This window comes from Limanda limanda, chromosome 12, assembly GCF_963576545.1.
Source record: "Limanda limanda chromosome 12, fLimLim1.1, whole genome shotgun sequence".
NCBI lineage: Eukaryota > Metazoa > Chordata > Actinopteri > Pleuronectiformes > Pleuronectidae > Limanda > Limanda limanda.
The window spans coordinates 22,282,631-22,309,879 of record NC_083647.1 but is presented as its reverse complement, the minus strand read 5'-3'; the positions used below and the strand labels follow the sequence as shown (position 1 = coordinate 22,309,879).

General features: G+C 42.3%; 1 protein-coding gene across 2 annotated transcripts in view; it reads right to left on the bottom strand.

Moving 5' to 3' along the window:
• The window catches only part of pacs2 (phosphofurin acidic cluster sorting protein 2), a 54,109-nt gene that overhangs the window by 2,894 nt on the left and 23,966 nt on the right, over positions 1-27,249 (bottom strand). Inside the window, exons 2-24 of one of the 2 annotated variants that reach the window (XM_061082253.1) lie at positions 13,435-13,522; positions 12,641-12,730; positions 11,814-11,939; positions 11,165-11,327; positions 10,802-10,875; positions 10,530-10,607; positions 9,274-9,333; positions 8,995-9,149; positions 7,790-7,880; positions 7,383-7,451; positions 6,977-7,101; positions 6,687-6,819; positions 6,449-6,553; positions 6,093-6,199; positions 5,849-6,003; positions 5,606-5,716; positions 5,382-5,490; positions 4,389-4,421; positions 1,744-1,786; positions 1,604-1,646; positions 1,247-1,382; positions 514-734; positions 290-403 (exon numbers count right to left, since the gene is read on the bottom strand). In XM_061082253.1, the coding sequence (XP_060938236.1) occupies positions 290-403; positions 514-734; positions 1,247-1,382; positions 1,604-1,646; positions 1,744-1,786; positions 4,389-4,421; positions 5,382-5,490; positions 5,606-5,716; positions 5,849-6,003; positions 6,093-6,199; positions 6,449-6,553; positions 6,687-6,819; positions 6,977-7,101; positions 7,383-7,451; positions 7,790-7,880; positions 8,995-9,149; positions 9,274-9,333; positions 10,530-10,607; positions 10,802-10,875; positions 11,165-11,327; positions 11,814-11,939; positions 12,641-12,730; positions 13,435-13,522 (2,429 nt within the window). The remainder of the gene's footprint in view (positions 1-289; positions 404-513; positions 735-1,246; positions 1,383-1,603; positions 1,647-1,743; positions 1,787-4,388; positions 4,422-5,381; positions 5,491-5,605; positions 5,717-5,848; positions 6,004-6,092; positions 6,200-6,448; positions 6,554-6,686; positions 6,820-6,976; positions 7,102-7,382; positions 7,452-7,789; positions 7,881-8,994; positions 9,150-9,273; positions 9,334-10,529; positions 10,608-10,801; positions 10,876-11,164; positions 11,328-11,813; positions 11,940-12,640; positions 12,731-13,434; positions 13,523-27,249) is intronic. The other variant, XM_061082254.1, reaches the window with a different exon arrangement.

Here is a 27,249-nt window from a genome sequence, read left to right as displayed (position 1 = left end):
ATGTACTCAGAAAAATAACTGAAGATTTTGAAAAGGAAACGTTAAGTACACCAAGCCTCTCAGGAATATAATATAATGTTTGTCTTGATGGTTTTATCAGCCAGGAGACTGGTCAAAACATTATTCATCTTCATTGTTGGTTTATTTATTGTGTAGGAGACAACTAATGCTTCTTTATTGCAACTGATTCATTTGAGATCTTTAACTTTCAAAGACTATATAGAAAACCTCTGATCTCTGAGTGGCCAGTGGAGCAGGAGGCCTCACTGGGCTCTGTGGGGACAGTTACCTCTCAGCATGGTCTGCTGGTGCTTGGCAGTGCAGATGAGGCGGCTGATTCCCTCGATCACTTGACTCTTGGACTCCACCTCCTTGTCTTTGCTCTTTTTTGGCAGGAACATGACTAACGGGGGGGACGACAGAGATTCATGCTGTGAGTAACTGAGGGATTCAGACTTCTACTGGTCTGTGAGGATTGAAATGTGATGATGTTTGGCCTTTGGCAGATCTTACCCTTCTTATTCTTCTCCTTGGTGACCACTGTCATGGACATGGACGGCTGGGTGCTCGGCTCAGCGCCTCCCAGTGGCAGCCGGCTGACCTGCAGCGAGCGGAAATTGCACTTCAGAGTATTTTTGGAGGAGGAATCTCGCTTCTCCATGTCTTTCTTCCTTTCTGTCAGAGCCACCCAGTAGTCCACCTGAAGCCCCATCAGCTCCGCGTGACTGCCAGAGCTACAGAGAGCAGAAGAGTCAATACTGGGAAAGTTGTTTTCAATTTGGAATTCTAAAAATAGAGTTAAAGCAGGTAAATGTGAGGCTATGTGGAGGAAATAGATTACATTTTCATAGTATTTTATAATTATTTATTTACAATATATGTTCTTTTACAATTTCTATATAACCTTTTTTACCTACACATGATAAAAACAATTCTAACAAATGAAAGATGAAGGTTCTTATTTTAAATTCAAGAAAAACAACAATCTGAATCAAGGATTCCAAATACTACACAATTGATGGAAATAATCAAAAATTTTGTCATCTGTCAAATTATACTTTTAGGACTTCTCTTGCATCATGCTGACTATAGGTTTATTGCTTCAGCCATCTAAAAACATTGCAATTAAACAATTTCAGAGGGAAATGTTGTAAAAACCTATAACAATAGGTAACTAATTGATAATTCTAGGAACCACTCATTTAAAAGTTTCTCCTTTTGGCTGATTTGTCCCTTTGTGTTCTACCTGTAAACACAGAAGCTGGTGTTGACGGAGGGAGAGGAGGGCGGGGTGGGCGTCGCCTCTTTGAGAGCAGGAGATATCTGAGGAGGCGTGGAGGAGAGCAGCGAGGAGCCCAGAGGAGCTGCATCGTCAGAGTCTCCTGAGGAACCAGACGACACACAGGATCATTCCAAAACTGAACACTGTGAGACGTTCCTTTTCAATTTAGACCAATATTTGCACCGAAATGAACAATTTGGATCCTCGAGGAATAATAGCAACATAAAACTGAGCATTTTATTCATAGACTACACTTCTAAAAGATGCAATTTATCTGTATTCTACTTTGAAAGTCCATAAACAAACCAATCACTGGCTGACCTGACGCTGCCGACGACTGCTCCACGATGCCAACTTTCACCATCTGAAGATTTATAAAGGAAACAAGGACACATAAACATAAATCAGCTGGACAACGACTGAACCAGAGCAGGATTTATAGGGAAAAGCACGAGACTTACCCCGATGAAAGGGATGAACTTCTGACAAGAGTCCTCGTCGGGGCTGTGGAGAGGAAGCGAAAGGACGCGACAGCAAGAAGAACATTTAATTTGCCTTGTTCGAATGAGAAATCTCATAGAAAGTGAAAAAGAAACTTAAAACCATTCTGTGAAAATCTAAAAGGTGAGAATTGAAAGGAAATGGCATCTAAGGTTAATAACACTACGATCAACTTGTTAGTTCAACTCGTGCTGATTTCCAGAGCATCACATCTGGAAATACTGCGGTTTCCCCCATTGCATGTAAAGTATGCAGACACAATCAACAGAGCATGCTGCCGTCAAACAGATTCACCATCCCGTCTGCAGGCCCCCCCGATTGCAGCTGGAGAAGCAAGAGAGAGAGAAACATGCAAAACTATCGGGCCTCCGCAGAAACCGTCCAATCGCTGCAGAGACGGAGGGGGGGGGGGCATTCAGGAGGCAGCAAGTCCGTCAGGGGAAACACTCAACTGGTAAAACCATAGAGAAGAGGATGAGAAGGAAGAGCACCAACCTAAGGTTAAGACCTCACATTCATACGCTTACAAGCCTTCTAACACTAGGAACTATTTTCCCGGCCGGGACCGGAAAAATAGCCAGAATGGAGTCGTACTGAACTTTTTTCTAAATGTGAAGACATGACGTTAAAAGGTTGTTGCTCTTGCCTTGAAGAAACCTGCCATCGCCCCCCCAGGGAAGAAACAGAGAGACTACAGGAGGAGGGGGCAGAGAAGAGAGAAGACAGTCTAGGAATCAGTTTTTTGTTTTTTTTTGGTTTCCAACACAACATCAGCCTCAGCCGCAGCCACAGAGAAGAAGGAGAAGAAGCCAGATGTCTGCCTGGGATGTGAGTGATCTGAGTCTGACAGGACACGTGACTTCTGTCCACTGTATTTATTCCAGATGCACATGCATGTCAGTCCAGGTCAGAGGAATCAAACTACAGACATTACACATGCACTGATTTGATAACAGCTCAGGGCCAGGGGTATTTTGGGCTTTGATCTTGACAACAAACTTGATTTATTTAATTTCTTGAATCCAATAATACTCTTTGATTTACTGGAGCAGCAGAGGTCTGTACAGAAGAGGGTAGGATTCAGTTTACATTAGATTGACTGTACAATCTGCACGTGTTCTTCCTCTGCCGGCAAGATTATGCAAAAGAATACTGAATGGATTTCCATGAAACTTGGTGGAATGATGCAACATGAGCCGACAAAGACACCATTCAATTCTGGTACCGATCCACCATTTAGTTTTTTCCTTTTCTTGATATTTAACATTCTGATGGCCCTGAGGACATTTTCACCAATATCCTAGGGAATAATTTATGGATCTTGATGAAACAAACATATTTATATATATATATTTAGAGGATCTGGGCCTTGGTTGAAGTTGAGAGCTGTTTCACAAGATGTTATTACTTTTTATTTTGTCAAACGAGAATAAACCTAACATGTATTTAGTTTGCAGTCACTTTCAAATGTCTTATCACCTGTTTCATTATATTTCTTTGAGTATATAATTTCTCCAGTTTGGTTTGGTTTCTATTTCAGACAAATTATTATTAAATCCCAATTCAAGAAGTGAATTGATTAAGGTCAGATCTCACTTTGCTGTATTAGGTGGAATCTCTTGATAAATGTAATTTATTCATCCTATTTATCAAAAACCTTTTCACTACATGGGAAATATTGATAATTTTTCATAAATAAGTGACAATATTTCCCTATATGTGACACACAGCTTATAGGCTTCCTTTAAACATTATTCCATTACCATTAAGACATTACTGTGAAACATGACATGTTTGATGTGTACTAGATAAGAACAAACCCAACTTATAACTTTAATAACTCAACTACAGAGGAGGAAGTAATTTGCTCTGTGACGTTATTTTAGTGACAATGTGCAGGCGTCGTACATCTAACTGGACAGAGAACAGACATGATGGCCAGAAGCACACGATGATGCAGAGGAAAGAGGAGGGAGGACGACACAGACACGTCTCCAGAGGAGGGAGGACAGACATGATTGGTTTTCGGGTCTCCTGCCACTTTATCAGCATGTTTTGAGAATGATTTCTCTTTGGAATAATAACAGGAGAGATCAAATATTTATAAATTGTCCCCAAAAATTAAATAAACCCAATATGAGCAGAGATCTTTGGACTCCCACTGTTTCCAGTCCTCGTGTCGAGGTAAGATAACTGGCTGTGAGAGCGATGTTCTCACCCAAAGTCTAAAGTCTAATTTTGCATGTGGCAGATAAAAAACTGTGCAACATGATTTTGTGACAGATATTTTAATCAATAGCTCCCAATAAAGTTTAACGAGGAGTTTGACATCACAAGTTCAGTTATGTGGAAAATTAAAAGAGTCTCTATTGCATCATCTTATAAAAACATCTGAATAAAAACTTGCAGCTTTTATTAGTTGAATAAATCTCCTACAGTGTTCTGCGCTGTGAGCAGCAGATATATAGAACTTTTCTGAAGAGGCTGTTCATAGCAAAAACAAAAACAAAAACCTGTGTAAGCAGCTGTTAAAGTGGCAGAGAGGGTTGGAAAGGAGATGAAATCACTGGGCTACATGAGAGACAAACTCAATTGACCACAATACCTTACTGCAAAATCAAAATGAAAGCTCTTTTTCCTTCAAAGAAAGAAAAGAAAACATACGACAAAAAGGTCAAAGGTGTTATTCACACACGCAAGTGATGGAGAGACGCTGATGTTTAGACAGACTCCACCACGTCCACCACGTCCACCACAACACGTCCACCACACAAACACCACAAGTCTATTCTAACTTTCACCTGTTGTTCAAGAGGGGATTTAAAACAAGTCGATGGAGGAGACAACTAGCAGTATCTGGACACATGATATTAGAGGTGAGAGTATTTATCACTTCAAACCACCAGAAGTTGAGGATTCTTATTTTCTCCACAAGAGCATTTTTTATAGTAGTATCTGTCGCTATTAATTATTATATTGATTTGAAGTTTAGTTTACACTTTATCTTTTCACGTTCGTTCTTTGGGACTCGTTGTACTGTGAACTTTGATTAAATACTTCTTTCAACTATTGAGTTCAACTATTGGATTGTAAAATCTGTCAACAAGCTTTTCCAACGCCAAGATATTCACTTCATTCATACAAAACCATGTTAAAGTGTCAATTTTTGTGCCAAATTGGAACCGTTTTAATTAGTCAATCTAGCTCTTTTCTCTTATTTCTAATCTCTGTGCCTTAAATTCTTTGTAATATAAATATCTTCTCATCACTACATTTGTTGTTGAGTGCTGAAGTTAATACTCTTTAGTGGAGATGTCTTGATATCACTGGACAGCTGTTTACCTCCATGCTTTGTGGGCATCAGGTCTGTCTTGTGTAATTAGAAAATTGCATAACTTATTGTCTTTGCTTTCGTAGCAAATTTGTCCAAAACCGTATGACAAGACACCGAGAAGTTCAATCTCCCTTTTGAAAAACTGGTGAAAGATCTGCATTCGAAGCATTTGTAAGACGAAACCTTCAGATCGATCTAAATTCAAACTTTAGTAGTTTCACAAAAAAATCTCAGGTCTCTGCACAATAACATGAGAACATGTACCTCTTCTGTTTGTATGTGAGCATGGCCTCTGCGATGGGAAGCTGGTGAGCTCCGTTAGCTCCCACCATGTACTGGGTGACCCTCGAGACCACGTCTGGATTCTCCTGGGCTGCACACGGAGAAACACGGAGGAACACCCACAGTTTATCATCTCATATCTTAAAGTTAAGTTGAGTTAAAATAGTGTTCTGTAGTTTAAAAGTCAAAGGGACAAATGAGCTCACCAAGAACAGGAGCTTCTGGCTTGAGGAACAGGTCCCTCCAGGCCGTGTCTTGGAACAAACTGTTGTATCGATAGTCAATAGTGCCCAGATATTTAGAGACTGGATGTGCACCTGAAGGAAACAAAACAACATGTCAGTCTCTATGATGATCAGGATTATCTTCTACTTCCTATCGTATAATCCACTTTTAAATGTTTCCAAAACTAACCCTAACACAACCTTCGGTGTTGGACGGTCACTGACCTAGAGGGATGATGAGGAACCTCATGTATCCGAGCCAGTCAGGGGTCTTGTGGGTGAGGTGGTCCACAAACAGCCTCAGGACGGCGCTGAGGTAGTGCTGCGCTCCGGCCACGGCTATCTTTATGGGAATGGGCGTCTGGGAGTTACAGTTACAACTGGAAAAAACAAAACAACAAGGCATCATGACAACTTACAGAGAGTCACAATAAACGGATCATATCAAGCGTCAGTCACTCAGACTCACAATCTCTGAATGCGGGAGACGATGGTGTTGAACGCAGCCTGGATGTCTGCTGTGGTGCAGGTGCACACCACTGGGAGGTGGTGGTTCTGAAGCATATCTGAAAGATACTGGGAGGAAAAGAAATGAAGAGAGTGAAAGTGAAGAGTGATTTTATTATAAACACAACAAGGTGAAAAAAACATTTTACTGCCAGGAATTTACTGCTTTAGCCATTTTCTGTCAGGTATATTTCATAAACTTGATAACCATTTTTTAAACAATTATCAGAGGCTGAAAAGCTATTATACAATATAGATAATATTCTTATTCAGGTATATATAAAGTGGCAGAATGTTTGTTGTTGTAGTAAATGTTACCTGGCCCTGCCAGTCTGACGTGTTGATGAGGATGATGCTGTCAGGGAGGTGGTTATCAGACACCAGGATGTGGTTCAGCTGGTCATAGACCGTCTTCCTTGGGATCTTGGGAGGGAACATAAGACAATTGTGTGAAATTCCTCTTTTTAGTCTCCAAATTCAAAATGTTGATGTTTTACCAGTAAGCAGAAGCAGAACCATCTAACCATGATGTGTAAGTGAGGCTCTCCCTGCGTACCTGTAGGTGGCAGCGTGTGTCCAGGGAGCGCTCGTTGTCCAGGCTGTTGGCCCTCTCGTTCAGCGGCCTGCTGGGCTGACGCTCCTTCAGAGACGTGCTCCGGCCTCGTCGACCGGCCAACTTCGGCTCCTGCCTGACAAACAAAACACACATTCACTCTTCAGCCCCTCGGAAAACACTGTTCACGTTGATTTTACATCATTTTAAAAACAATCATCTTCTATATTCATGCTAAATACTCCTGTCAGCTTTAAAAAGAGGTGATTTAAAGAGGTGGATTTATTTCTCACCTGTTGGACGAAATGATGAGGGACTCTGTCTTGGTCATCTTGCCACTAGGTGGCAGCCTCTCTAGAAACGTGTCCATGTTGTCCATCTCCAGCTCGGTGGTGGGAGTCACTGCCTCCGGCTGCTCCTGAGGGACAAACCACAATATGAGTTCAGAGCTGACTGATGTGTTTTTATTTTCAAAACAACAAACTGAACTTCTGCTTCGACTGGACATGAGCTGTTATTCATTATGATTTATTATAATTATATCCACAGACGTACAGAATATACAGTCATGCGTAGCAGAGAATAGCAAATGTGCAGTTTCTAGTTCTCATTTTTCTTTTTCTTTAAATTATTGACCTTCAGAATAACACTGGTGTTACTGAAGTTATTGATGTAGCAGCTGTGAGAGTTCATACTCACGAAGGAGACGTTATCGGATACGTTATCATCTGGAAACTTGGCTCCGCACTTGTTTTTATCTGGATCAATCTGGAACGAGACATTTTGCAGGGATAATAAACATTACTTGGTTATGATGGAATCCTCAGAGTTTGTATTTCACAAAGATTAAAGTGTGATGGAATTCTGGGTTGAACAGAAATCCTAGAGTTTCATAAACAAACTGCTGATCACATGACTGATGGGAACATCTGAGAGGGGCCAAGATAAAAACATAACTTAAATGTGCCTGAACAGGACAATTCAAAACTTCTCTGCTCCAATGGTTACACTGGTCTGACTCCAGCTGTTTCGCTGTGGTTTTGAAATGCTGGAGGGAAGCTACAGGCCTGATAAAGGTTTTTAGGAGAGAGGAGCTCTGGTCTCACCGGACTCGGAGGCTCCCTGTGGCTCCGGACGCTGTGGATGCTGCCGATCTCCGTTTGAGAGCTGGAGAGAGAGAGACCCTCAAAGTACGGCCTGAGAGAGAAAACAACCAGTCTGGGTTAAGTTAACATAATTTATAGACAGATAGGAGGAGTCGTCTCTGGATCAGTGTTTTTTAAGATATTTTCTGGGCTATTTTTCTGCCTTTATTGATGGGACAGCTTAAACGTGTGTTGAAGATGTGCAGAATCAAACCAGTGGCCCAGAGAGATTCTAACCGTACTACATGAGAACAGTACTTTGAAGAAGTTGTATGAGAAATTAAGCTAGAAAACTCCGGATGTGAAAACTGCCATCTTGAGCGTTTGGACCCGGAGTCTGCCCAGTAGCATTCAGGGGGATGAAGCCATTTTAGCGAGGTCACAAGTCCGTCTCAGCTGTCAATCATGATGTTTCACCCCATTTTTATAGCACCAAATAACTAATTTAAAGCAAACTTATCCGAAAAATTATCACTTGAACTTCAGTGTGTAAGAACTACATAAAATGAAAGAAACCCTCTTTGATAAAACTGTATTTTCCTTTTTTAGTTTGGTCCATGTCTCATCCACTTACATAAAAAATGTCCTAAACATAATTGTGCAAACAGAATCTAAACATGTCCGTTATCTTTACAGTATAATGTAATGATGCTCACAGCAGATACAGTGGAAGTTAGTGTTACTGCTGTATCGCTTTAGCTTCATCTTGAACCGTCTGCTGGTGAAAAACAAAATAAACCGTCCCTCTCCAGCTGCTTTTCACACATTAGAGTTAATTCATCAGGAGAGATGAGACCTCAGTTGTTTAATGTCTTCTGCTGCTCGGGAGCCGATTTCTAAAGTGGGAGGAAATTACTCGAGGGACGTTCCAGCTCGAGCCGGGGAGAGAGCCAGTGTTAGAAACTGGAGATGTGGAGTCAAACATGAAAGAAAGACACTATAGAATTGCACGATGGGAAACGATGGATCTTGTGTGAAGAATAATATAAATCTGGGGCGTAGAACCTCCAGCACCAGTAAATCCATGGGTATGTTCCAATGTGGTGTTAAAACTGATGCTGAGTTGTGCTATTTTCACTCATGTAACTGCAGTGTTGTCATTCTTTGTCCTGCAACACCACTTATAACCCATCGGTGATACACACTCCTCAGTGAGAGCCACTCACTTGAGTTTGGGTTTGGGCGTACTGAGGACGCTGTCGTCATCATCCAGCTCCGGGCCGCTGTCACTGGGGTTCTCAAACTCCACGCTGTCCAGGTCCAGGTCCTCCTCCTCCACCTCAGGAGTCGGCTCTGCAGGATCCTGCTCCGAGTCCAGCACCTTCACACACACACACATGCAAAGGTATTCGATGTTAAGTGGTTCAGCAGCTCCACAGCGGAGGCTCAAAGGAAGATTTGATTCCCAGTAGACGCAGCAGCAGCATCTGGAGAGAAACACCCACCTCCTCTGAAACCCTGAACCGCTTCAGGAGAGCCACCACTCGCTGCTTGAAGTTCTGCTGCTAAAACACAGGAGAATAAACACACGAGTCAGAGTGTGACCTAGTTGTGATTCATCACCGAGCGCTGATCAATGCAGCGCAGAGGAAAACAGCTGCAGTTCCTTCACTTCACTGAATTTACCGGCACTAGATACATTTGCAGCGCTTTGGCTGCTGATCGATTTTACTGCGCGTGTTCATGTAAATCAATAATCACACAGCATCATGCTTCATCTGCTTTCTGGGGCCTTTCTCTGTTCCTGCTTCTGCTCACTCGATAACGCAGCAGCCTCAAACCCCCGGGCAAGAAAACACTAAAACTGTCTCTTTACAGCTCATTAAAAGGTGTTTTATATAAAGTGTTAGCATTCAACCACCTGCTAATGAGCCACATAAAAGATGGACTCACTGAGGTGTAACTTGGAAAAGCTGGTGTGAAAAAACTGCAGCGTCTGGACTCGATATTCCGTTACAACCACAGACCTGCAGATATGGATTCATATGTTCCATTTTTATGCCTTTAAAAAAACTATAAATCTTTACCATGTATGTGTTTCTGTAACTGGCTGCAACCTTCTCAAGATCAGTGTGGGGACTGTAATTAAACATTCGATCCAGGGACGTCCTCTACCTCAGAGGTTTCTTCCACAAGAACGATAAGAACGACCTTCTCTGGCTTCTCAGCTGCCGGTTGCAAGGCTTGCATACCACAATAAAGTGTTTACATCCAACAAATGCTCTGCTGTGTTTCCTCTGGGATGATCTCGCCCTGGCTTTGTTAGAACGTGAGCCAGAGCAGCCACAAGGTGTTGGTTTTGGACATGTACCTCCCTGGAAGTATCAGGTGGAGGTGTTTCAGGATCAGTGTTTTCTGTTCTGTGGGGGGAGAGGAGCTCCCTTCACTTCACTTTGGGCTTTTTAACTTTGCAGACACAATTAGAGGAAAGAGAAACTGAAAAAGCATCACGTGTCTACTGTAACATAAACAGCTGGTTGACACCTTATGCTTTAACAAGTGTAAAACTGACGAGTCGTGCCTTACAGCCTTTGAAATCATGACCTTTAAGAATAATGATTTTTGTATCCGTCCAGTAGATTCAAGAGAAGAAGCTCTGAAGCTGCTCTGCAGGTTCATGATGGTCCCAGCACCTTCATGTTGTTATTCATGCTCCACCTGACAGAATAATGGATTCCTTAAACCCCAGCAGGGTTCTTACTCTGGTGATGGAGGCCGTCCTTACAATCGACCTCCTCTGCTTCTTCTTCCTCACATCGTACTCATCGTCCTCCAGATCCTGAAAACACAAGTTAGAATAATGAAAACAGCTCCTCCCATAAAAAAACAAAAACTAATACATTATTTACACGTCTACGTCCTTGGGTTCTCCTCAGCAACCGATGCAGTGCCAATACAGATGTTTTATTCCAACCCTCAGCTTGATTATGAACCCGCCTGGCACCGAGCAGGATGAGGCGAACCCGGACTCACCTGCGCCTGCACGGCGTCGTCGCTGGCCTCCTGCTCCGAGGAGAAGCTCTCGTACTCTTCCTCCGAGTAGTTATCTGAAGCAGAGGAAGTCAGGGGATTAAACGCAGGAGTGTAGAAGATGTCTCATGAATATTTCAGCTACCACCCTTTTAAAATTTGACACGCAGCCAGGTTCTAAAAATACACGACGAGCCGTACGACTTCATTTAAATGCTTTTCTGCATGAGAACAGAGGAAGAAAAAATAAAAAACATTCTGAACCCTGTGACCCCTCTTCTGTTTCAACTCATTAGAATATTAGGTGATTAAGATGGCTCCGTGCTGTTTGGACCTCAGATCAGCGGGGGGGTAATGAGAGCGTACCGGAGCACTTGGTCTTCTGCCCGTCCTGCAGGGCGGCCTCCTCGTGGTCTATCGGCTGACTGGACAGAGAAAAGATCCAGATCTCCGCCACCTTGCCCAGCGTCTCCTTCTGGTTGCTGCAGAGCGGCAGGACCTGGCCTCCCTCGGTCGGGTGCTGCATCACCTGGGAGAGGAAGAGGAGGAGAGAACGTGAGATGAAGGATTCACTGCGTCCTCTGCGCTCGCTCCCTAGTTACTGTCTGCAGACTCAAGTTGCTCTACCTGCATTAAACTCCATGTATTTAACATATCTAAATTTTCAATTATACCTCATTCAAACACTGGAAATGCCGTAAAAATGCTACGTTTTCATCTTGTGTCTATTTTAAGACCAATTAGATGATTTTAAGAGCCAGGAGTACAGGTAGAAGAATCCGAGCCAGATCCTGGGTGAGCATGAAGAGGTCAAAGTCTTCTCGTGAACCTCAAACTGCAGCTGCACCATCCAACATTCTCTAATTTTATCTCTACCCAGGTCCTGAGAAGAAGCACCTTTCTGCCACTTCCTGTCCCGAGACGTCAAGTTACCCCACACGAGAAACTACAACCCTGCGATGTTCTCCAAACAACATGCACTCTGTCAACCCTCATTAAATCAGGCAGCGTTTACCTCGGCCATGTCGATAGATCCCACCGCCAGAGTCTTATAGCCCAAGATCGTCCGGTTCTTGTACCTCTTCCGTCGCTGCAGCATGATCTGCAGCTTGTTGCCTTCTCGTTTTAGGAAGTGCGGATACTGGACGTGGAGGATTGAAGAAAATACACAAATGATTCAAAGAGAAGGTCTCATACCTCAGTGCCACTGAGCCCCAAACACCAATAAAACACATCAGTGAGTTGGTAGAAATGTTTCTTCATTAACATGAACATGACCTCCACTGAGGACGACATGATTCCATTTTGTTCATCTGTTAATTAGCAGGATGAAACAAAAACTACTGAATGGATATATGCACTATGGGTCAGGGAGGAAGACATTCAACTTTGGTGTGGATCCGGATCAGGGGAAAGATCCAGGAAACTTCCATCACTTTGTTTGTTGATTTCTCAGATAATTATCTTGATGTAAAATATGCAGGCACATTCAGGGGAATGATATTTATAAGTGTTTGCATTTCGGTACAGATACAAATAAAAATCAGCTTGTAGAAGAATAGAATAAAGAAGTATTACGAGAGCAGGAGGAATGTAATGTTGATTTTGCTCTCACACAGGAAAAATCCCTCCGTACCGTATCTATAAAATTCACATCTCATTAATAGCTAATGCATATTTGAATGGTTTTCATGGTAACAAAGCAGTAATGTAATAAAACGCACATATTCCGAACAATAAGAAACACTACGAAACACTTAACAATGAGCTGCAAGCAGTTAATGTATTATTGATTGTGATATAATCAACACCAAACAGCACCACGGGGGTTTTGTGTTGTACCTGTAGTGAGAAGGTGAGAGCCAGGTCTGTCTCCACTGAGCCACTAGGGGGCAGCACTATCTCATGGGACCTCAGAATCCGTTTAGAACCCTGGAAATAAAATAAACAAGTAAATAAAGGTTTGAATTCAGTCAGTTCCCTGTGCAGCGAAGGTGCAGGACATGTTTTATTCAACAGGATTCAACTCATTATAAAACACCAGGCAGATGTTTTCACACGTTTCACCTCCGAGTGTTTCTGATACGTCACGTTCACAAGAGCGTAAAGTCACATGACTTCTATCTAATTAGTTCGTCCTTGAGTCCAAGTCAGTGGTGTTTGTGCAGAATCTTAAGAATTCCCTGAAGACAGATATCTCCTTCATGAGAACGGACAAACTCAAAAACACACTCCCATCCTGGAGGCGTGAAGATAGAAGCAGATATGATGTTGTGTTTACTGGAATATAAGTCCCTGCACGTTTGTATCTTCACCATATGAGGGAAAGTACGGTGGCCCTGAAGTGCAAAACACATCAACAAGCTGGGAAACATTCCCTTCTAACAGATGGGGAGACAGATGCTGTCCACAGGGCTTGTCACTGATTGGATGGACACGTGTTGGTGATTTGTACTTCAGGGCCACCGTAGAAAAATGGTTCAATATCACAGATGATTAAATAAAAATAACAACAAAATATGATTTGAAACACAATAAGCAGTGAAGAATGTCTGTCATTACTTTACTTTACTGCATGTGCATGTGTGTCTGCGTGTGTGTGTGTGTGACAGGTTTGTGCGTGCAGACAAACATACCTGGATTTTCACAGCTATGACGACAGAGATCATCTCTTTATCGAGTTCCCTCATCACGACCAGCTTCTTCAGAGTGAGACTGCAGAGCCTGCAGAGAGACGCAGAGAAACATGTTGAGTTCAGCTCCGCCGGCACGATTCTCTAAATCTGCACAAACACACGAGTCATTCACAGAAAAAGGCCGAACACCTATTTATTTAACAGTTGCACGTAAACTGTTTACAGAAAAACACTTGAGCTTTTGCAGGAAACCCGTCGGACTAGATACACAATAGTGTGAGGTCGCCGTGACCTTTGACCTTTGACCACTAGAATTCAATCAGCTAATTTGTGAGGATTCTCTGGAGTCGCTCTTCAGATAAAACATTCACAAGCCTATATAGGTTTCATGAGGGCTCTGTGACCTTGACCTTTGACCTTCGAGCAGCTAAATCAAATCAGTTCATCCTCGAGTCAAACTGTTGAAACTAAATATGAAAAAATTCTCTGAAGGTTTTCGTGATATTGAATCATTTTCAATGTGCCAATTTTAAATAAAATCCCTCATTTAGTAAAACTTTTATCTCGACATTTCAACTTTATTCACACAAAACAAATAAATAAAAAGTTTTATTTCGACTGTATTTCCGATATTCTTGTCAACATTTCAACTTTATTCTACAAAGCCCAAAGACATGCAAGTCCATTTTGTAAGTTTTGTTTGAGCATTAGAATATAAATCTTCAGTCCTGTTATAAATCAGCAAGTTGGGAAATAAAAGAGCAGAAAAAAGCTCATCTAAGTTTTATTGTGCAGGAAGAACTGGCTGAAGATCACAGAAACAATTCAGAAATCCCACACTGGTCCAGCAAGTGAATGGTGGTCGCGGCACGCTGAACTAAACCCGGCCGCCACCGCTGAGGCCGGGTGGTGCCGGGGCAACCGGGGGGGGGCATCGTTAGGGATTCTGGGCAGCAGAGGCGAGGCAGGGCGGGAGGAGGAGGGAGTGGGGGGTGTTTTAACAAGCCTGTCACGATTTGGTCACACAGCTTGAAAAAGAAGGAACTTTTTTCTTTTCATGCATTCATCGGCTCCTTTCATTAAATCATTCAGGAGAGCTGCTCCGGACAAACCGGCTGCTCACACTCTGCGAGGCCGACCATTTATCATCCTGGGAAATTAAAGCGGCGTTAACACGGCTAGAATGACATCACTCCTCAATTATTCCGGGGCAGGAAAACACAGCATTGAATGTGGTGCAGCAGCAGCAGCAGCAGCGACGGCCCATTGTCACGCAGAGCGAAGGAATGTGGGTCAGAACGAGTGAGAGTGAAGTGTGCAGAGTGGAGGAGACATGAATACGTCCCTCAGACTCCAGACCGAGGGGTCGACCTTGGAGGTAAACTCACCCCTCTCGGATTCTCCTATTTTCAGAACAGGAGGTAAAACACTGGGAAGGTGAGACAAGAGGAAACCACACAGTTTGCTGAGTGACACGAGCAGCAGAGGAGAATCTATCACCCTGGAGTGAAAGGAAAACACTGAGATGACAATGGCAGGTTTGAAGAGGCCTCCACGGGCTGAATGACGACCTTTCACTTCTTCTGCGACCCAAGACATTCAGGGCACAATGGACACAAGCCAGTGAAGGCGCACATTGTCTTCAGCACTCGCACAATACGCAGCATTCTCCTGCTTCGTGTTCAGCTCCGAGCCCACAGCACTGGCCACGTCAGGCATGTTATAGGTGGAGTTGGTTTTGTGGAGGCAGGAATTAAAATCTGCCTCCACGGCTGCTGTGATACAAAAAGTCACATTTGGCTTTGGGGATTATTTTAGATTTGACATTTCATTTTCTTTTATCCCCGACAATGGGTTTGTGTTGCTCCAGGAGCGAATCGGCTGAAAAGAGCCGCACAAAATGCTGATGTAACAGCACTTCATTTGTAAGAGGATCGGCGCTGTCGACCCATTTCTCTTTAGTGAGTGAACTCAAACTCAACAAAGGACTTTTCCTCTTCTACAGGTTAATTGTTCTGACTTTGGTGATTTCAGCTTCCAGAGATTAACAGCAGCTTCTCGTGATTCAGGCTGTAAAGAGTCACAACTATACCATGAAAGCATTGTTGGTTTTCCTGCCCACCATCATATCTAAAACATCAATATCCCTATTATCCCATATTTATATTTAGGAGTTTTAAAAGACAACAATATAATTGGATGTATAGTAATTTATTTTGTATATTTACTGCTACTACCACACACCATACATACACTGTGAGCCCAGTCGTCATGGGTAATTCTGGGTAAAGGCTCTTGCCCAAGGACACTTCAGAATGCAGACTGGACGAGCCGGGGATCGAACCATTGACCGTCTGGTTGGTCTGTGGGCCATGACAAATTATTGATCAACGTAGAAAAATACAGGTTTTCTATTTTGCAAAGTTGAAAGCGACAGAACAAAAGAGTTCAAATCTCAGAGTTACTCAACTTCCAGACGTAACAACCCCATAAATCTTCATATTTTAAGATTATTATGAAATATATTAGGTTTAATGCTCCTAATAACCTCTATCACTAATTCTGCGATGAGAGAAAATGAAACAGTAAGAAATCCATCACTTGCTTCTGACAGCAAAACTCTCTAATTAAAATAAAAGCTGGAGAACATGAACAGGATGAAGACTGGATAATAAAATCATATTCCGTGATTCTGAGTAATTTTCTTCAGTTGATAGAAAAGATTTTCTGTTACAAACTGACTCAGTTTGACATTTAATCAGCCTTTGACTCTCAGTTCACTCTGTTACTGGATCAAATTGGGTTTGGTACAAATCGACCTTTCAAAGGTTAATAGCTCTGTTCCTGTGGATTCGAAGCTTCGGTGGTAAAAGCTACAGACTCGTTCTGCAGCAGAAGATAAACACAGCTTTGTTTATTCAGACACTAAACTGACAGAGTAGGATTCATTTTTTCCAGTTGTGACGTCAAACTGAGATCAACTTACTTCAAACTAACACTTTGATAACATCTCTGATCGCAAAATCAACTCCGAGACGACCCAGTTCTTGTTTTCCTTGATGCTCCCTCCCTCTCTGTTTAGGAGCAGCTTGTAAATCCAGGGGCGTTGGATGGTTTCTTTCCCCATCTTCATTTAAGAGCATGGTCTTTCTGATGGAGAGCAGGACTTATCGATTATACGTTCAGGTTTTGTAAAGCTTGCACACATCAACCAGCCCCTGCTTGGCTCGGGAATAAAGATGCGTCAGGGAAGACAACGCAGGCAACTTCCTGTCCCTTGGATTGATGACACTGGTCCACAGCAGCAGCAACTCTGTGAGACCACCTTTAAATTCAGGGATAAATTCAAACCCCCCTAACGAGGCGCCAGGACGATGACTTTCTCCCAAAAGCTTCATGATCTGTTGGTTTGGTTGAAAACGAAAATGTATAAATGTGTGAATGATGTGTCTGAGATGCTGCTGGAAGTTTGCACTTAAATGTTACAACTGTATTATCAATGTTCATGCACAGTCGGCATTTTACTTTCATGCATCAAGTGCAAACAAACATTTTGGGATGGCAAATGTGCAAATCCTCTATTCCTACACAACAAACCAAATATCAGAACAGCACAAACTGGAGGTTTCACGTCAGGGACAAACTCACTGCCACTAGCTATATTGTGCTTGTGTGTGAGTGTGTTTGTGTGTGTGTTATGTGTGTAAACAGCTGCAGCTCTGTTGCCGCAGCAGAGGAGCCTGTCCCTCGTCCCCTCTCTGCAGCCCCAGAGGGACTCGGCTCTGCTGGAACACACACGGCCGGCAGCCTGAAGCCTGAAGCGTGGCTCTGCCAAACCCCCGTCCAGCGGCCGAGCTTCAGCACAGATCCAGTGCGGAGCCGCGATAGCAGAGTCCCAGTCACCTCGTCTGCCAACAACAACAAACCAGCAGGAATCTGTTTTGCTTCCAGTGAAGCAGAGAGGTAACAACAGTGGAGCCACATCACCTGAAGAACTGTGTCAGATCGTATCAACACTAGAATATGATGATAAATATATATTCTCTAAAGGCTGGGATGAAAAGTGCAAAGTGGAAGATGGATATGTGTCCTCATGTTTACACAAAATCAAGATTTGCACGACACTAGTCTCAGGATGGGACCTCGGCCGAGAGAGAACCATAAGATTTGCACCTTCACGCACTTTAACACAGCGATATAGATTTTCACTGATTTCCATGGGAATCATTCCTGGATCTTGAAGGGCACATATTATGAAAATTCCACTTTTGTAGTACTTCTACACGTTAACAGGTCAATCTGAGGAGGGCTGTTTTAAATGATCCTTGTGGTATTTTGACCAAAATATGTTACAGACATTTCATTAAGACCCCAAGCAACCATATCAACTGTGGTAAAATGGGCATAAGATGGGTCCTTTAAAGAAAAAACATTATATCTAGTGAACTGATATCTATGAGAGTGGGTAATATGGTGCAGAATTTAAGGGGACAGTTGGGCCTTGGTGGAGGAAAATGTTGTGAATCTTCAGAACTTTTAACTATAGGTTGTGTCTGAAAGAACTCTTATCAATAAAGATAGAAGTAGTTTTAGCTATATATTAGGCAATCATACAAATGATTTTAATAATAACCTTTCCTTCCTAGGGTTTAATCTACAAATTAAGAATTATTGTTTCACTAGTTCTCATTTCTATTAAAGTGTTATTCCATCAGATTCATTAAACTCACATAGAGTTCCAAGAGCTGTCTGATAAGTCGGCGAGGTTGGACAGAGTGACTTTGTTGATTTCATTCTGTATTTTGTTATGGTTAAGTTGGTGCAGCCGAGATGGCTGGACCAAGACACTTTCTACTCAAGGCTGAATTACGAGACAACATCAGACTGTCAGGGTAGATAGGGTTGCCCTAGCAACCAGCAGAGTAGCGTAGGAACATGACTGAGAGCTGCTGCTATGTCACTTCCTGGATTCGGTGACGAGAGGCGTGGGACTGCGGCTGGACCAATAAGGGAGATCCAAAGTGATTTGTGGTGACTCCCCTCCAAATATTCATAACCAATCACATCAAATCTACAGTTATAACTATACCAAACCCCTGCTGTTCGGGGCCATTTTTATCTTCCTACTGCTAACTTAATTAGCATGGGCTGTGATAATTGTCCATAGCTATGTTTGTTCAACTTTTCATTGTTTCTTAATAAACACTTTAATTAGACCAGACTCTTCTCATATATTAAGGATAAAAGAACGCGCCTTAACAGATCACACAAAGATTAGAGGATGAGTGGTTCATTTTAAATGTAAAATAGATTTCAGATCTTAATCTCGTTTTAGATAAACAGGAAAAGGTCAAATCGTGATGGTTTTTACTGTAAGAATGAACCATGTGTACCTGCTGTTTACTTATTTTTCTTTCCTTGTCCTTGAGTTGTAAACTTTTCTTTGTCTACACTTCCTGACGACTACAACAGACAAAGAAGAGATTCTTGTTGTTGTCAGGAGGTCGATTTCATGTTTCCTACTTCAATGTAGTATGAATAGCAGGAAGGGATGCACTGTAAAGATATGAGGTATATATCTATTTATCTATCTATCTATCTATCTATCTATCTATCTATCTATCTATCTATCTATCTATCTATCTATCTATCTATCTATCTATCTATCTATCTATCTATCTATCTATCTATCTATCTATCTATCTATCTATCTATCTATCTATCTATCTATCTATCTATCTATTGACCTACCTAGATATCCATCTTTGAGGAATATTTACCATAAATATTTAATATGAATTTTCCCGGCTGTGTATCTGCTCCGACCTCCAGAGATGTTGTTCTGCTTGTATAAAGCCTGTGGGTAAATACTTCATTAAGCTCTGAGAGCTCAATAAAACTGGAATGTCCCTGAGACGAGTGCATCAACAATCCCATCAGCTCGCGTCTGGACAGTCAGAGAACAATGCACCCGAGAGAAATGCATAAAGACAATCAACCTGGATCTATAAAATCCTCCAGTCGAAATGGGGAACGTGGAGTGTGTGAAGGTCAGACAACACGCATGGTTCAGCTTCACCTGCTGGATTAGCTCCTGGTGTTAATATGGAGAGAGAGAGAGGCAACTGGAGACGGGAGCAGCGCTGCATCCTTAATGAGATTTCCATACTTCACACGGCCACTTCCTGCTCCTCGGCCCCGGAACTCGCCCACACACAGGAGACACTCAAAATAGAGGCTCGAACACAAGGTATGAATCGAGTTTGCAGTGTGTCGGGTTTCCTCTGATTCTCTATCGCACGACGGCTCTTCTACTCTCTCACAGAATAACACATTTATTACGTGAGAGAGAGAATCCCAGTTGTGAATCTGAAGAAATAAATAGTCTGATTTCAGGACTTCTGAGGTAAGAAGCTATTTCAAAACACCAAACACCAGAATTATTATCCAACAAAAGAGTAAATAGACTTCGGAGATTTCAACAATAATATCGTAATATTATGAAAATAATATCATCCTGTCACAACCAGACATAAATTCAAAATTCACAAACATAAATCGGCCAGAATATAACTAGGCTCCAGCTCAGTTCAGCTCAGCTCTCTCCAGCTTGTGTCCTGTCTTTGCCTCTGTGTGTGTGTGTGTGTGTGTGTGTGTGTGTGTGTGTGTGTGTGTGTGTGTGTGTGTGTGTGTGTGTGTATGTGTGTGTGAGTGTCTGTCTCCATGTGTGTCACTGTGGCAGCTCTCTGCTTCCTTTTAAACCTGGGGGGGAATTATTCCGCTCGTACAGCTGCTGCCTGAGCCGCCTTCATGTGCTCTTATATAAAAAGACCAAAGTCTGAATATTATCAGTGGAAAAGATTCATATTTTAAGAAATAAGCAGCAAAGAGAAACCGTTCCACTCCGTCTTAATCGTGACATTGCGACTATGTTCTCGTTAAATGTCAACTTCATTCTTGCGATATTGCAACTTTAGTCTTGTAATATGAAAAGTTAATTCTCTTAATATTAAGACTTTATTCGCAAAACATTACAACATCATTTTCAAACCCTTTCAGAGGGTCTAGTAATACTCGAGTCTGCTTTTCTGAATTATGACAAACTAATGAGTCTGGTTCTGTCTGACAGCAGCACTGTGTGTAGCTTACGTTCATATTGAGTTGGAGGCTTAGACTACAGGGCCCAGGATAAACCAGAGGATTTACCATCTGATCTGCCTGCATTCTTTTTCATTACATGACAGAGCTCTGAGGTGTAATTTTTAATTACGGTCTCTACTGTCCTGTAAAAGGATTGGAGGACAGTCGGTGCTGCTGCTCCCATTCAGGCAGAAAGTAAAAGATTCAATCTGGTCACAAGCGACGCATCGAGCCTGAAGAGACTTTCCATCTCTGAGGAGAAAATCCAATTTCTGAATGTGCTGAATTGAAAGTGGATGCAGGCCAAGGTTCTACCGTTGGACAACAACCTCAGGGCTGAGGACAGAGAGAAAGTGATTACAGAAAACCACAGACGTCCCGACTCTCCTGACCTCCTGACCTCCACACCTCACGTCTCAGTCTGGCTGAGCCGGCACCGCAAATCGCATCGAATTCTACTGAAGCCGACTTTTCTCTGCAAGCTCGCCATTATTCCTCCGTCCTGAACCAGACATCCGATCTGGGTTTGCTTGCTCGTGTGTGAGACTTTTTTCTAAATGTCTCAATATTTGTGGTGTCCAGTGTCTTTCCAGGGAATCAGTGGTTCAGGTTAGAGTCTCATGATGCCTCGTTACGTTACAGTTTTGTCTTCTCCTGTTTTTTCAGATGGTCCCCAAAGTGTTCACCACATCCCTACAGTCAAGGCTCACACAAGGCTAGAGGTTTCCCCCCCGTTTCCAGTCTTTATGCTAAGCTAACAACCTCTTAACTCCAGCTCCATACTTAAAATGTACAACCACCACTCCACGGGTTCTCTCTCCGGACCGTAGCTCTTGATTCGATCTGCTCAGAGATTTGCACCAGCAACCATTAGGTCAGTTTGAAGTAATGACACTTAACCGCAGCAGCCGAGCAGAGTCCAGCTCAAAACCAGGAGACGCAGCAGATCTGATTACCTCCAATATTTGAAACACAAGAACAGCAGTAAATCGACAGATGCTGCACATAAAGCACTCTGACTCTCACACACACACACACACACACACACACACACACACACACACACACACTGATGGAAAAGCTGACCACTGACACTTCTGTTACATTCATGTTGGTTCGATGCTGCTACGCTGAATGAATTTCCAGCGTTGCCATGGAGATACTTCCTCCTCCTCTGATGTAGGTTAACAGGCAACCATCAGTTATGAATAAAGTAGAGCAGTAAGGGTGTGTGTGTGTGTGTGTGTGTCTGTGTTTGTGTCTGTGTGTCTCCTCCCTTCCTGGGCTGGAATACATTAAGACTCAATCTAATGTGCGACATATTGATGCACTTCTTTTGTCCTGACGTTTCCATGACTGCAGCTCAGATGGATGTGTTTCTCCAACACATTTATCCGTCTCACGTCGTCATTTATCAAGTTTCTCGTCGTCTTTTTGTCACATATGAGCAAATATTTCACACAAATCGCTTCCACGCCTTGAATCAGTCTGTTTGGAAACGTAAAGTTGTCTGAAGAGCCGTAGATCTGAGATTTAAAACAAGCTACGTGATTCGGTGACACGTGGAAACCAGCGTGCAGGAACTGAACTGAACTCCACGTGTCTCTGAAGACAGACAACACACCACTGCACCAGGATGATGACTGAATGCTTCTCACAGATGCTGTTTAGAGAAACTGCAAGTGGGTGTAGGTTACCGCTGTTGCACAATTAAAACAAACCATAATATATAGGTTAGTTTATATTATACAAGGCGTATTTTCCCACATGAGTTAATTAAAAATATTTAACCCCTGCAACAACTTGCAGTTATTTTCTTATTGAGCCACACATGAGGCTTTTAGTCATTTATTTTTATTACCACCACGAGGAGGTTATGTTTTCACCCCCGTTTGCCCATTTGCAGAACAGATTTCTATGAAACCTGGTGGAAGGATGCATTATGGGTAAGGGAAGAACCTATTAAATGTTGGTGTGGATACATATCAGGGGATGGGTGCAGGATTATATTGTAAGATTTGACCTTTTTTTGACGATTTAATCAATTTATCAATTAATGGATCTTGATGAAAATATTCAAATTTAGAAGACTGATATTAATGAGTTGTGTTTAGTTCATACAGCTTCTCTCTCCTCTCATCTGACCGTCCACTACATAGGGTATAAAGATTCTCACTACTACAAAATGGCAAACTCCCTATATACTGGATTACATGTTGAGTAGTGAGCGATTTCAGACACAGTCCAGATGATAAATATCATTTTCTTTCAATGACGCCTGAATCTGTCATGGACGACTCCTGCACTGGGATGGGGGGGATTGTGCTGAATCCCCCAGAGGATGCACAAAGACCAGAAGTCGTTTCTTCATCTGGAATCTGAGTGGAGAACTACAGGTGTTGCTTGACCCAGTTTAAACCAGTTAAAATAAACACCTTCCAGTCTGCACAGCTCTAACAAAACCTGTAAAATGCTGGGTCATGGTGATTCTCCTGGTGACGTGGAAACGACCAGGTGATCGTTGTCAGTCCAGAGTTAATGTTTCCAGTGAAAACTTCTCAGGTAGTTATTAACCCTGAGCCGTAAATGTTCTCTGCTGTTTTTACCCCCCGAGTGTTCCTGAAACGTTTGTACATCATATCTTTAGTGGGATAAATAACAAGACCACATTCCTTTTCTTAAGCTCTGCACAAACCAGGAAATATTAATTTAACCTACAAATATGAGACAAATCCCAGTGAGAGACTGTGTCCTGACTTGAGACGCTGCAAATTCTGCAAAAACACGAGCTGCAGCCTCTTGTTTCACCAGATGAAGCCGGAGGAGAGAAACCAGCAGCTTGAACTGTTTACATTCAGAGCAGATTCTGCACTGAAAAGGCCAAAAAAGGAGGAAAAATCGCAGCTTCTTGCTCTTTCTCCTGCCAATGTTCAGTTTTTCCTTCATTTCATTTCTCCAGAGCAGACCCAGACTGAATTAGACCCGGTCCCATCAGGCATATTCCTCATGTTCCTTTTATCTCCCTGATTTAAGCCTCATGCAGATATTCAAGCTGGAGTTGAAAGCTCAAAATAGCAATTACGTCAGTTTTATGTGTTGAGTAAATGTAGATTTATTGAAAGCGATCCACAGTAACGGAATAAATTGAATTATAATATATAATATGTTATTATTTTAATCAAACATTTTCCCTGAGTATATTATTTCTCTCACATCATGACCATTACCACAGAAAAACACTGTTAAGAGCCATTAAATGATCAATATCCATTTTTCAAAGTCTGCTTGTAGCCAGTTAAACTCGTGATTGGGTCCGTTTGCAACTCGGCAATAACGTTGTCCTGTTGCTATGGTTACCAGAGTTCTAAAATTGCATGGCAACTAATATGGTTAAGGACTAATGTTGGTTAAATGAGTGAACGTGTAATATTAGAACACGGGTAAACATGGTACAACAGAATACTATAATGAGAAATGTACTATTTAATGGCCTGAAAATGAAAAAACAATGCAAGTGACTTTCTGTGTTGTGTTTCCGTTTCTATGTGTTTCTGTGTTTGCATGCTTTGGTGATTGAGAACAAATAAAATGTGTTTGTAGTTAAATGCGTTGTGTTGCGTGTGTGTGTGTGTTTATCCTTGAATCAAACATCTTAATTGACATCATCACCGTGAACTGGCCGGAACACGCAGCTACTTTCTCCCACAGCCTGAACGTTGTGTGTCAGAGAGCTGACCTACATCCTCACATCTGTAAAGGTTCTGAAAACCCACATCCCCATGTCCCGTCTTTCCCTCTGTCGGTCTGATTCCAACCATCTCTGACTCACTGAGAATAAAACACATGAAAACAAGTCTCAGAAACTCTGAGCCAGCTCCTCAGCTGCAGAGAGTTTATTTTGAGAAATGCCATTATTCCACCGACTAGGAGGAAACTTGCAGCTGCTCTGTTTGAAGACAGAGGGATTTTCGCTGTCAGATCCTTCACCTGTCAGCGAACTAGAAATGGCACATGAGCGGTTTGGATGTGGCACAGGGATCCATAGAGGTCTCACACAAAAAGTCTGAGATTTTATTGTGCAAAAATGAAACTTGAATTTCTCGACTGCACATAAAGTTTCTGTTGAGAAATCTTTGTTTCAGATGATAATTTTAAATACTTTAAATAAGCATTTCAGAGCTGAGGATAAACTTCCTAAACTTGGAGTGGGAAAAAAACGACTTTTTATAAAATATCAAAGCTGAATGGAAAAATAATGTCAAAAATCGTAGTGACTTGTAGTTCACGACTGTTGGAATCATGTTGGTCCAAGAGGCGAGAAAACTACTGTTCTTAAAATTAAATATAGTATAATGGAAATATAAATCTGAATTTTGGACACATTTCATCACCACTGTCAATTAAACCAAAACGGAGTTCTCCATCACAGGTTTCACATATACTGATATAATTTTATTATGAACAGATTTGGATGTGTCTCTCTTCATCTCGTTCACACTGAAGCACTGAAACTCATGGAGCTGGAGCTGTTTGACAGTCAGTTCAACATGTGTCTCAATTTAAAGGAAATAAACGAGTATTGAAACATAAATGTAAATTGTAAAAGAAAACCTGCTCTTCATCTAATTAAAAAACCTTCAGTACAATCTATTGTTGACAGTTTGAATCACACGGCCGTGTTCATGTAAAAACCTGTGGCAGCTTCCATCAGCTGTCACGTGCTTCTCTGAGTTGGTCTGGATGAGTCATCTACAAGCCTGTGATGTACATATAACTGTCGTTAACCTTCACAAAGAAAATCAATGCTTCATTATGTTCGGTTTCATTATCCACACACCTGGCAGCCTCGACTAATCTCTCTTTGCTTTGTGCCTCGTCTAAATGTCTGAAATGAGATTGTAATTGCTGCTTGTTATCTTTCCATTGAGGTGTAGAGCCTGTTCACACGTCTCCTGCAGAGTCGACTCTGTTCCTCCAGCTTTTGTTCACTGACCCCCCCCCCCTAATTACAGACACTGTCAAGTATGGAAGCAGTTCAATATTTTCCCACATCATCATTGACAGCCTATGACTTATAAAAGCTCTACTGGTCAGTGCAATGGTCCGACTGACATTTTAAGAACCTGGAAACCCGAACACTCTTCAAATCCATCCGTGTTGACTCCTCCTACATGAATGATGGATCCTATTTTTCATCCTGAAATATATTTGTATTCTCTGACATTTTCCTACAGAGCAGAAGTTCAGGACAAGATCAGGAGCAACTGACTCGAACATTTAACCTTCTCAAAAACAGCCACTCTGGAAAATGTTCAGTTAATGTCTGGTACCAGGACTGACACTTGGCAGTAATGCGACGCCCCCCCCTTCCTCAAGCGTCACGCCCACCCTGGATATTCCTGAAAACGCCGACCCTGCAGGTCTCCTGTGTCCGATGGAGAAACGCGGCCTCCTCGTCACACCCTTCCCACTTCGGGGTTCCCATGGGAACGGCAGCTAACTGGACATTACAGTACAGCGTGTGGATACTGGAAGATCTTTTTACACACTGTGACATCAAAGATGGACGACGGGAGGATGCAACGGTCACATGGGACACGGTGACCTGCCAGACTGAAACCTGAGACACAAACATTACAGATGAATACTGAGTTCCAGCTATTTAAACACACAAACACACACACACAGACAGACACTCAGAGCTATCATTGCTTCATTCCGGCGGCATCCCACTCCACACATACTTCACGCTCTCAGCCTGGAATGACCGACGTGCCGACAGCTTCTGTAACTCCACCGCCACCGGCTCCTCGCCACATGCCCGGCCCGCTGCAGCCAGAGGCCGAGGTCTGTAAACAACACGCACGGCTGCATTCTTTCTTGCAAGACCTTTCTGCTGTGGTGAGCATTAAAGAGCGGAGAGTGAGAGCGGTGCAGATCTGACCCAGGATCAGACACCGAGCACACAGAAGAATCACAAACCATAAGTATGAACTCACAGTTTGCACCCAGCTAACCACTGGAGCAGATTTAAATATATATATTTTCTTAAGAGCAATTCTTTTAAGATTGTGAAAACTGTGAAAAAAAGAAAGAATCAACTTTGCTGTTTAGGCCCAAAAGTCAAAAAACTATAGACTGTAAATAAAGATGGTTGCTAGGAGGAGCTCTGGTTTATCACCTGTACTGCAGCCTTCCACCAGGGGGCGATGGAGACGCCATTTCATCCATCCTTAACAAACAGTGAATAGGAAAAGCTTAACTCGAAGGCGACACTGATTTCTAAGTTAAAGGTTTCTTCCTATAGACCTAAATACATTACATTTGCATTTTTGAGTCCATCATCATCATCATCATCGCTAGTAGAATTTCATCTTCTTCCACACAGGATTCAACAAAAAGTCGTCGTCATGACAACTCGACTCTGACATGCTGCAGCTTGGTGTGACATTCCTGAAACTATTAGACTAGAGTGACACTTCCTCTCAATGAACTCAAACAAACTGAACTTCATTTAAAATGTACCTTCTACATTATGAATCAAAGGGATATAAAAGAATTTTAGGAAATGTTGAACATTATTTCTTCTCAGGTTAAAGTTTATCTACACACTAAAATGTGCCTGCTGTGATTTAAGGAGTTTATTCTCCAGAGAGACGCTTCTGCTCCTGATTA